At 53.8% G+C, this 11,421-nt stretch overlaps 3 protein-coding genes across 3 annotated transcripts; 2 read left to right on the top strand and 1 right to left on the bottom strand.

Moving 5' to 3' along the window:
• Nucleotides 1–1,069: 1,069 nt before the first annotated feature.
• On the bottom strand, nt 1,070–2,804 carry G647_04509 (uncharacterized protein; the record flags this gene model as incomplete). Its single annotated transcript, XM_008728851.1, has 3 exons — nt 1,070–2,584; nt 2,644–2,727; nt 2,787–2,804. 3 exons carry the CDS (start codon nt 2,802–2,804, stop codon nt 1,070–1,072), a joined length of 1,617 nt encoding a protein of 538 aa, XP_008727073.1.
• Nucleotides 2,805–3,486: 682 nt separating this feature from the next.
• G647_04508 (uncharacterized protein) lies at nt 3,487–5,034 on the top strand (the record flags this gene model as incomplete). The annotated part of the gene is made up of 1 exon (XM_008728850.1): nt 3,487–5,034. One exon carries the CDS (start codon nt 3,487–3,489, stop codon nt 5,032–5,034), a length of 1,548 nt encoding a protein of 515 aa, XP_008727072.1.
• A 1,117-nt stretch (nt 5,035–6,151) lies between these two features.
• G647_04507 (uncharacterized protein) lies at nt 6,152–10,521 on the top strand (the record flags this gene model as incomplete). The annotated part of the gene is made up of 11 exons (XM_008728849.1): nt 6,152–6,295; nt 6,345–6,422; nt 6,473–6,588; nt 6,637–6,691; nt 6,758–7,359; nt 7,405–7,785; nt 7,858–8,059; nt 8,105–8,663; nt 8,717–8,889; nt 8,941–9,470; nt 9,525–10,521. The coding sequence occupies 11 exons, from the start codon at nt 6,152–6,154 to the stop codon at nt 10,519–10,521; spliced, it is 3,837 nt and encodes a 1,278-aa protein (XP_008727071.1).
• Nucleotides 10,522–11,421: the final 900 nt, after the last annotated feature.

The following is an 11,421-nucleotide window of genomic DNA, read 5'->3' as shown; positions in this document are numbered from 1 at the left end:
ACCAATAACACCAATAACACCAATAACACCAATAACACCAATAACACCAATAACACCAATAACACCAATAACACCAATAACACCAATAACACCAATAACACCATGATCGATCTTTGGAAGGGTGTCAAGGGCATCATATTACCGAGGAGACCACTTCTGAGACGGACAGCGGCACCGTCCCGTCATTCCGTCGCCGGGAACAAGCCTAGCCACATCAACAGACACGGGACAGCGAGGGATCTATCGTGGCGTGCAAGTGCGTGTCGAATGTCGACAGACAGAATTGCCCGTCGTCGATGCCTAGACTTGCGCCTGGAGAACATATCGAATATCAAGGATGAAGGATCAAGGAGGAAGGAGGAAGGATAATGGATCGGCATCGTCCCAACACGACCGCACGGAGACGCGCCCAGTCGTCAGTCGTCAGTCGTCAGTCGTCAGTCGTCACCACGTGGCCGTTGTCTGCTGCTTCCTTTTTGCTCGTTCGAAAAAGTATATGTTCATGTACCCGTCAAGTGGCCGATCTGCTCTACTCTGCGTCCGTTGCTCGCGATAACTACAGTAGATGAGAGGAAGGAACGAAGGGAGCAGGTCCAGTCGAAGCGTTTCTTTAGTGGTGCGTCATGTGAGGTGGCCGTTCTTACCTGGCTGGCTTTTTCTCTTCTGATCCGAGTCTGCCTTGAAAATCGTGGCGGAACGGTGTGGTGGACGTGGACATGGAGCGTGCCGTGTAGGACGTGGAATATGGCAGATGGCAGATGGCAGATGGGAGATGGGATATGAGATAGTCTAGCAATAGCGATGGCCCTCGTGATGAGGCTTGCCTAGAGGTGGCAGAACCTGTTTAAGCTACTATCACCCTGTTCTGCTGATGCTGCTGAGAGGTTGTGTTCCGCTGCTACGAGATGGAGGACTAGAGTCTTGCTAAGTTCACTTCATCTTAACTCGTTCCAAATCAATTCAATTCCACTCATTCCAATGCCTTGCTTCGCTCTGCTCTGCCCTGCTCGGCTCTGCGTTACTGCGACACGCTACTCTACGCAATGCCCACGCTTCCCAGACATCCTAATCACGACTTTTTCCTTCCGCCACCAGTCCTCCCCTTGAAACTCCCTTCAAAGCCTGGCCGTTTAACCTTCTTGCCCTTGCCCGCCCGCTTCTCCTCCTTCCCCCTGGCCAGGTTCTCAGTCCTCTTCTTTTGTTTCGTCTCCTGCGCCTTCTTCACGCCCTCCATCCGCTCCGTCCAATCCTTCTCGCTCTTCTTCTTCTGGCCCTGCTGTCTCTTCAGCGCCTTCTTCAACAGAGAACTATCGTCGCGCACGTGCTCGCCATGTGCTCGCCGCTTGGCGTTCAACCACATGTCTTTCTGCTCGATCTCGCTGCGCTTCTCTTCGTCCAGCCCCGCGAGGCGCGCTTTCTTGGCCTGTGCGAGCTGGAGCTGCGAGGCCACGTCTCGGGGTCCTTTCTTTTTGTGCGGGTCGATAACATCCGAGGTGGAGGGGTCAAGGGTTGTGCCATCCGAGAAGGCGATGCGGCCGAACGTGAAATTGTTGGAGCTGTTGTTGTCACCGATGATCGGGGACCGAGGCGACGCCAGGAGTGAGCCGGAGCCACCCGGCGAGAAGCGTCGCGCGATCTCTTCGTCCTGGCGACGCGCCTCTTCCTCCTTCTCGCGGGCTCTTTGTTCCTTTTTGGCGGCTTTTCGGGCTTCTTCCTTCCGGCGCCGTTGGTCGAGGAGTTCTTGTCTGTTCTTGGGTGGGCGGCCGTCGGTGCCCTCGGCTTTGCGCTCGGCGCGGAATTGAGAAAGGGCTTCTTGGAGGCGTTGGCGTGGATCTTTGGAGGTGTCGATTTGATTTGTTGATGTGGTTGGTGGGGGGAATGAGGTGGTTTGTTCGTCTGGTTTTATGGTTTCGTCGATCGAGGCTGGTTGAACGGATGATGTCGAGGATACGCCAGATTCATGCTGTGGCGAGAAGACCTCTTCGGCCTCTTCTTCTGCTTCTGACGAAGCCGTGGATGGTGATTCGGCTCGATGAGGACCATCGTCTTGAGCAGCTTCTTCTGCCCGTCCCACTGGAGTCGTCAAATCAACTGGGGTTTTTAGTTGTAGCTCCTTTGCTTCCTTCTTCGGTTTCGTCGAGGGTGTGTCGTTGCTGATGGTATTGAATTGACCTTGTGCTTCCCTCTTCTTTGCTTTCTGTCGCTCCGCCTTCTCTTTTGCTTTGGCCTTTTTCTCTTTCTTACGTTCCCGCTTTGCCGCTCGTTCTTCGGCTTTCCGGCGTCGCCTGTCCTCTGGGGTCTCTGGCTCGGTCTTGGTGTTGACATCGACCTTGCGCTTCTTCTGTTTCGGCTGCTGTGCGTCGAGGACAGCTTTCGGTGGTTCTAGGTCGTCACCATCGCCCAAGTTGGGACTTTCAGCGGATTCATCTTCGTCTTCCCCAGCTTCCCGCTTTCGTTTCAGGGCGGCGGCGGCAGCTCGTTCGTCCATGATGTCCTTTGCGCTCTTCCAATTGTCGGGGTCCAGTTTCGCCATTTTTGCCGCCCGCTTCTCTTCCGGCGTCTGCTTTTTCCGTTTCCATTGATCCTGCAGAGAAATGAGCAAACGCAGTCTCGCTAGGGTAAGACCGTCGTGGACTAACGTACGCTGACATCTCCGCTATAGTAGAGCTTTGCTGGGATGAGAGATAAGAGGCTGTCGAAGGAACGGGCATGGCCTTTGAGCCGTTCCTGCCGCAGATCAGTCAGCCGGTGATGGACGGGTGGCAGAACAGAGAAATGTCATATACCGTGAGTTCATCGTCCATTGCGATTATGAAGGCTCCGACGATGCTTATCTCTTGGACGCCCTTGAGTGACCTGAGGTTCTCTCTCAATATGAAATTCTGCAAGTCGGTCGAACTTTTGCCTGACCGCCTGCCGCAAGTGGGGAAATCGCGGCTGCTGGCACGAAATCTTGGCACGGTGCGAGTCATCAGAGGCCGACCAATCACTGGCTAGCCGACAGATGCTCCGCCGTAGGAAACTTCGTCAGTCACGTGGTTGTCTAGTCCAGAACGAGCTGCTTCTCACTGCTTCAACTGTGCCGCGTCTCGTTCACAGCCAGTGAATCACTCCATTCGGGCAATCAGAGCATGCTCTTCGATGGAATACAGTATCTGTGACTGATGAAAGCCAAAGGTTGGTATCTTCGAGGTCCTAGTCTATCGATGATTGAGGGTGCCGGGTAGACTGGAACAGTTGGCAGGCATCGCTGACGGCCTCATGGGCTTCCATCCATAAGAAGCCTGCCTCTCACGTACCCTGTAAGGTGCCCGCCGCTTTAGATCCGGCGCGCTCTTCACCGCTAAATAGAACCACTATATCGACTCGACGATATTCTTTCCGCAGGTGATTGTTCTCATTGACTACTTGGCCACACCCACTAGCGCCTCTACCTTCCGCACCATAGCAGGGCCACATGAAAGCAGAGACTGCCGGAACACGAAGATGTCAATTCCGGTTGGCAAGATCCTCACATCACTGGTATCTGTAATATCGATCTCCATCGTAGCAAATATCCTAAAGCAGCTATTCTATCGAGACCCACACAGACCGCCAGTCGTGTGGCATTGGGTTCCGTTGATTGGGAGCACGGTAGAATATGGCCAGGATCCGTACAGGTTCTTCTTCAGGTGCAGGAAATTGTATGGCGATGTCTTCACCTTTGGGCTGCTTGGGATGAAGGTCACTGTCTACTTGGGAGCCAAAGGAAACAATTTCATCCTCAACGGCAAGCTGAAGGATCTCAATGCAGAAGAAGTGTACGGGCCACTCACGGTACCGGTCTTCGGCCCGGGTGTTGTCTACGATGTCGACAATGCACGCTTCATGGACCAGAAGCGGTTGCTGAAAGAAGGCTTCACAAGCCAGAGTCTCCGTGCTTACGTTCCGCAATTCGTCAGCGAAGTCGAGCAGTACGTCGACAGCAACGCTGCCTTCCAGGGGGACGGTGGCATATGCGATATCTCTACAGTGCTCTCAGAGATGTCCTTGTACGCCGCGGCAGGATCCCTGCAAGGTAGAGAGGTCAGGGACGCGTTCGACTCATCGTTCGCAACATACTACCGTCATCTCGATGACGGCTTCGCACCCGTCAACTTCATGTTCCCGTGGTTGCCAACACCAGTCAACCGGCGGCGGGATCGTGCTCAGCAGATGATGGCGAAGCTGTACATGGACATCATCCAAAAGCGACGATCGACTGGCAACCAGGATAACAGCAATGACATGCTTTGGGCACTGATGGACGCCCGATACAAGGACGGCACCCAAATCCCCGACGAGGAAATCGCGAATCTGATGATAGCGTTGCTGATGGGTGGGCAGCATAATACCGCAGCATCAGGAACTTGGATCATGCTCCACCTGGCCCACCGGCCGCATCTCATCGAGGAGTTGTATCAGGAACAGCTGAACACGCTCGGCGAGAAAGCACCGGCTTATGAGACACTTCAACAACTGACACTCCACAACAATGTCATAAAGGAGACGCTCCGGCTTCACAGCCCGATTCACTCGATCATGCGCAAGGTCAAACAACCGATGCAGATTCCGGAGACAGGCATGGTCGTTCCGGCGGGACACATTCTCCTCGCAGCCCCTGGCGTTCCTGCTCGAAGCGACGAGTTTTTCCCCAATGCCATGACATGGGATCCGCACCGATGGGACAAACCTTCGACGGGGCATGATCTAGACTCGCAAGGAGAGGATGAGACGATCGACTATGGATATGGAGCCGTGTCGTCCAAGGCGGTGTACAGCCCTTACCTCCCCTTTGGTGCAGGCCGTCACCGTTGTGTTGGAGAGACGTTTGCATATGCGCAGCTGGGAGCGATTCTTGCTACTCTGGTGAGGCTTTTGCAGTGGGACCAGGTCGATCCGAAGGCCCCTGTGCCTGCAACCGACTATTCTGTGAGTCCTTCCCAACCTTGGTGGGAGAGTAAAACGTGCGCGGAATCCCTGCCTCTAAAGGAACCCGGTTGCTTGGCGCCATAATATACTGACGTTTGACGTTCGGACAGTCTATGTTCTCACGGCCAATGCATCCTGCCACCATCAGGTGGAGACGGAGACGGTGATCGCTCAGACGCAGCTCTCTCCGTGCGGACAAACCCGCTGAATATGAGGCAGAAGTTGAATGGGATGTTCGCTGTCCGTGGTCGTTGCAACCCGAAGGTCCTGTAGCTGGCCCGCGTTCTGCGGCCCCGAGATTCCGAGTCGGTAACGAGATGCGTCGACTGGACCGGGATGAGCTGGCTCAGGGAGGCGAACCCACATTTAGCTGTGCAGGATCTTACATTAGATGGCGACTGTGGTACCTTGTCGATCTGCAGCTGGTAAACAGGAGACCAACAGTACGAGGGAGCCAGGCAGTCGCCGGAGTGAGCCTGAGAGTGAAAACATATGCTTGTCGATTTTGACTCTGATGCCTGGAGCTGCACTCACTGCTACAGCCGAACTTATGTGCAACGGTGCTTAGGGCAGCCCACTTCCTCTCTTAGGGGTGCCTAAGCGGCACGTGGGTCTCCCTGGGCGGGTAAATCTCCCCTGAGAGGTCCGTGCGTGCAGCGTGCCGTGCATCGTGGATCGTATCGTGTCCGTATTCGCATTTCGCTCCCAACTCTTGCCAGTTTCACCTGCGAACCCTGCAAGTGCCATTTGATGTCTACACGAGTCGCGGCTGGGTTGGCTGTGGCAGAAGGCTCTGCTCCATTACAGGGCACGGGATTCGGCCAGCCAAGTAGATGTACTCCGTACTGGATTTCAACTTCCTTGGCTTGCTTGCTCGCTTGCTTCTTTGGCAGGCAGCCGCGTATCCAGTTTTTTCAGTATCCAGAAGGGCCTCAGACCTTTTGTACTCCTTCATTTCTGCAGCGGGGAGATCATACCTCATTTGTTCGGAGTTCGGGGACGAAATCTCGTGCCTGATCCGCCTCCTCTGCTAACCGATGGCTCACGAGGACCTGGAAACCCGTGAGCGAAGTAAATACCCGCCACATCAGGACGCAAATGTCGCTCCCGCTATTCCTCAGTATTTAAGCTGCCCTGCATAGCCCGGCCTTCAGACTCTTCCCGCAGGCGGTCATCAACAGAAACCCCTGGAGATATCACGATGCGTCTTACGGGAGAAAAGGCACCTGTAGCGGAGGCCGAAACCGTTGGCCCTGCCGTGGTCGAAGCGACTCCCATCGCCGTCAAAGAAGATGGGAAAGATGACAAGCCGGCCACGCCCACGGCCACTTTCGCAGACTACTGGGTTTGGATGCCTGCCTCGCGAACAGATCCGAGATGCTCACAACTCACAGAGGGTACTATCCTACCGGTCCAGACGAGATGGGTATGCGCTCTTGGTCAGCTCGGTCTGCGCCCTCGCGTCCGGCGCGGTACGTTGTCACGCACGCCTCGATCGTCGGAGACTGATCATCTGTGCCAGGTGTTCCCACTGATGAACATCATCTTTGGGCGTCTCGCCCAAAATTTCAACGATTATTTCCTCCCAAATTCTACGACGACGGAGAGGAGCTTCAAAGCAGCTGTGAACAAGTTTTCGTGAGTAGCTAGGCTGTCCACGATGGCACGTCTGACTGCGCATATCAGGCTCTATTTCTTTCTTCTGTTCATCGGAAGATTTGTTCTGACATACATTTCGACGGTAAGGACTTGGGCACACAGACTCGGCATCAAGCCTCCTCCCGTTGCACGATACTGACTGGAGCAGTTTGGCTTTCGAATAACCGGCCTTCGTATCTCCGCCCGACTGCGTCTTTCCTACTTCGAATCACTCTTCTCGCAACCGATAGCGACAGTCGATGAAATATCTTCTGGGGCAGTCGCAACTACTATCACGGACGCGGCCAACACCATTCAGATGAGCATCTCGGACAAGCTCTACTTTCTTTTCTACGCTATAGCCCTGGTGATCTCGGCCTATGCCATTGCCTTTCGATATTCGTGGTCGGTTACGCTTGTAGCGAGCTCTTCGCTGCTGTTCGTCGTTGTAGTCTACAGCATAACTACACCCTTTATCCTCAAAAAACAGACGAGAGTGCTGGAGGCGAACAAGAAGGCCTCTTCGACAGCGGGGGAAGTGTTCAGTTCCATCCGAGCTGTCTTTTCTTTGGGGGCCCAAAAGAACCTGACCAAGAAATACTTCGCTGCGGTGGAGGATGCGCGCAGATGTGGGCTTGCCGTATCTATCCCTTACGGCATCCAACTAGCTCCCATCTTCTTTTCCATGTACGCGAGCTTCGGGCTGGTCTTCTGGTTCGGGATCAGGCAATACCGGGCCGGCCATATCGATAGTATCGGCACACTTGTCACGTAAGTCGTCCGCTCAGACCCAGAACTCCTTCTCAACTTTGGCAGGGTCTTCTTTTCGGTGCTCATTGTGGTGATGCTTCTCGGCATCCTCGCTGCCCCGGTGATTGCAATTCAGAAAGCCATCCCTGCCGCGGGTCAATTCTTCTCGACGATCGACGCGCCAAGGATTTCGTACGGGGGACTCTCTGATCCTGACGTCTCTTCTCGGGAGGATATCGAACTCGACGACGTGACCTTTGCATACCCTACTCGTCCTGATGTACAAGTCTTAAAAGGGTTCAGTGCCCGCTTCCTCAAAGGCAAGACGACAGCTCTGGTCGGTCCATCGGGCTCTGGAAAGAGTACTATCGTGGCGTTGTTGGAACGCTGGTACGAATTGGATCCGATGAATCACGAGGATGACTTCGGTGCTTCTGATGCCGAAAAGTCAGACGTGGAAAAGGGAACGAAGCAGAGAAACCGCGGCGAGATCCGCATGGGCGCCTCTGGCATCCGCAGCATCAATCTTAAATGGTGGAGATCGCAGATTGGCCTTGTTCAGCAGGAGCCGTTCCTATTCAACGACACCATCTTCAACAATGTCGCCTTCGGGCTCAACGGAACCCAATGGGAGAAGGCGGATACTGCAAAAAAGCATGACTTGGTGCGAAAAGCCTGCGAAGAAGCGTTTGCGGACGAGTTCATTCGCAAACTCCCCGATGTAAGTGACGCGTCCCGCCGAAACGACCAATGCTGACAAGGACAGGCGTACGAGACAGAAGTCGGAGAAAGCGGCATCAAACTTAGCGGTGGACAACGGCAACGGCTTGCGATTGCTCGCAGCATTATTCGAGATCCAGCGATCCTGATATTGGATGAAGCCACCAGCTCCATTGACGTCCGGGGAGAGAGGATCGTGCAAAAAGCCCTGGATCGAGTATCTCAGAATCGAACAACCATTGTCATCGCTCACCGACTGTCGACCATTCGAAAGGCCGATAACATCATTGTCATGCGCGAGGGAAGAAAGATGGAAGAAGGTACTCACGATCAACTTCTCTCAGTCCCCGATGGGCTTTACGCCGGTCTCGTACACGCACAACAGCTGGAAGCGGAATCTGCACCTGCCGCACCTAAAGAAGACGAGGTTGCCTTGGATGAGCTCGAGCGAGAAGTCACCACCAAGTCCGCCGACGGTCCTGGAGACGAGACAAAAGTACAGAAGAAAAGGAGCTTTGCCGCGTCGGTGGGCTGCTTGTTGTACGAACAGCGCAGGTACTGGATGCTCTACATGATCATCCTGATGGCTGCCATGGCGACAGGCTGTAAGTTCAATTGCTTCCAAGTAAGGGCATAACCAGCTAATTCTCCCACCCAGCTGCGGCCTCGCTCCAAAGTTGGTTTTTTGCCAACGTGATGGTGGTTTTCACCTACACCGGTCAGAAGCTAGAAGATCGAGGAAACTTCTGGTCTCTGATGTTCTTCATACTCAGCCTGGCGCTCGGTCTGACTTACTTCTTGCTTGGCTGCTTCTCAAACCAGCTCTCGGTGGTAAGTACACAAAACTAGATGGTGTTTCAGCATTTGCTAACATAAGGACAGCTTGTCATGGCCGTCTATCAGCGCGAACATTTCCAAAACCTCTTGCGTTTCCCAGTCTCCTACTTCGATGCCAAGGAGAATGCCACTGGCTCCTTGATGGCCCGCCTGGCCTCGGACTTCAAAATCCTCGGCGAGTTGATTGGCATCAACGGTGTCTTCCCGCTGATCGCACTTTTCAATCTCACCGGCTGCATCATTATCGGGTTCGTCTTCGGCTGGAAGTTGACCTTGGTGATCTTCTGCTCCGCCATGCCGGTGATGCTGGTCTCCTCCTACATTCGCATCAAATACGAGCTTCAATTTGTGGAGTGGAACTCGAATGTCTTTGCTCAGAGCTCTCAATTTGCAACCGAAGCTGTCGGCGCCTTCCGCACTGTCACATCCTTGACTATGGAAGACTTCATCCTCAACAAATACTCGACTTTGCTCCAGCGTCAGATTAGAGATGCGACGAGGCAGGGGACGCATGCCTGCCTTGTCTTCGCGCTGTGTGATACTGTCGATCTCTGTGCCATGGCACTGACCTTCTGGTAAGTCACGGTCACAAGAAGATACACCCGTACGAGCTTACTGATCCTCCTCAGGTATGGTGGCCAGCTGCTTGCCTCACGCGAATATGACATCCTCCAGTTCTACCTCATCTATATTGCGATCGTCCAGGGCGCCCAAGGAGCTGGACCCTTCTTGAGCTTCGCACCTAACATCGCTCAGGCCACCGCAGCTGCAAATAGAATCTTGGACTCGCGCCACAGTGGGAACGAGGCAAGGTTGGCTTCCGTGCCAATGCCACTGCCGCCAAGGGAGAAGAAAATAGGCGCGAAGGTGGAGCTGAAGGACGTCGCCTTCAAGTATCCGACCCGAGATACGCCCATCTATCGGAACCTCAACCTGGTCGTGCAAAGCGGTCAATTTGTCGCCTTCGTGGGACCTTCGGGCTGCGGCAAAACGACCGTTGTGTCACTGCTTGAGCGCTTCTACGAGCCGGTCTCCGGCACGATCAAATTCGACGATCAAGACCTGAAAGACATCGAGTTGACATCTTACCGCCGCGCTCTATCCCTTGTCGCACAAGAACCCAAGCTCTTCGACGGAACAATCCGCGAGAATCTCATTCTCGGCATCGACGACGAAGACATCCTCGAGGAACGAATCATGCAAGCGTGCAAAGATGCTGAAATCCACGATTTTGTGATTTCTCTCCCGGAGGGCTACGACACCCCACTGGGCATCAACACGCAGACTTCGCTCAGTGGCGGCCAGAAGCAACGTCTCTGTCTCGCACGCGCACTCCTTCGAAACCCATCTCTCCTGCTTCTTGATGAGGCAACTTCGAGTCTGGATTCCCAATCGGAGAAACTGGTGCAAGCAGCTATTGAGAAGCTCGTCACCCAGCGAAGTATGACTGTCATAGCAGTTGCTCACCGACTGGCCACGATTCAAAAGGCCGACGTCATTTTCGTGTTCGGCGAGAGTGAAGCCGGCCGCGGGTCAAGAATTCTGGAGAAAGGCACGCATAGCGAGCTGTTGAGAAGAAGAGGGGCGTACTGGTCCATGTGTCAAGAACAGGCACTTGACCGGTAGATGTCGTTCGTGGTTGTCCGCTGGCGCATCTAATCCTGATCATGAGATGCTTGAATTGAGGAGTTCCTGCTGGTACGTGTGTGTGAGTGAAAGGGAAGAGCGGAGGCGCAGGACTGTATAGTACCGCCTCCCACCTCGTCCGTCGTTGTATTATTAGCGCTCTGCTCGTTCTACCACATCGGAGGGACACCATCCCGACGTATTAGACTTGGCTTGAAGTGCGTGTCTCCGTTTGAAGTTGCGGTTCCTCCAGGATCGGGAGCAGGTCGGGTGGGTGGGGCAGCGCCAGGCCTTTGCAGTCTGTTCCATGTCACATATACCTAGTGTCCCCTGTCAGGAACAGTGTACCCCCGTACGGAACACAATGTGGTTATATACGGACCGGGAAGTAACCTGAATAGCAGAGAGGAGAGGAGAGGAGAGGAAGTATCGCAGCAGGTATAGTAGTAGTAGATGCAGGAGCAAGTACAGTCTCAGGGACGGAGCACAGTAGCAGGCAATAGGTACTGAGGTACAAGTAGGTACGTACAAGGCCACGAGTCACATATTATGTATCAAGGTCACCTACTCATACAGTAAGGAAGGTACAGTACCAGGTACCTAGGTACGAATGATTATGTACTGTACTACGGTCTACCCTTGAAATCGTCTATTGAAACATGCGATGTGGTCCGTCGCCGCTTCACTCGGCCAATATAGTCATGCTTTTGTTCACATGTGGACGCATTATAAAACGGGTTAGTAAGCTCACTGGTGTATGTAAAAGGGAGTGCCGCCGCTTGCAACCTACATTAGATCCAGGTTGTGTTTCATTAGACGACTACAAGGGTAGACTGTAGTAGTAGTAGTAGTAGTAGTAGTAGTAGTAGTAGTAGTAGTAGTAGTAGTAGTAGTAGTAGT

The sequence above is a fragment of the Cladophialophora carrionii genome, assembly GCF_000365165.1.
Source record: "Cladophialophora carrionii CBS 160.54 unplaced genomic scaffold supercont1.3, whole genome shotgun sequence".
Classification (NCBI taxonomy): domain Eukaryota; kingdom Fungi; phylum Ascomycota; class Eurotiomycetes; order Chaetothyriales; family Herpotrichiellaceae; genus Cladophialophora; species Cladophialophora carrionii.
The sequence above is the reverse complement of the archived record's forward strand: the minus strand, read 5'-3'. Positions and strand labels throughout refer to the sequence as shown.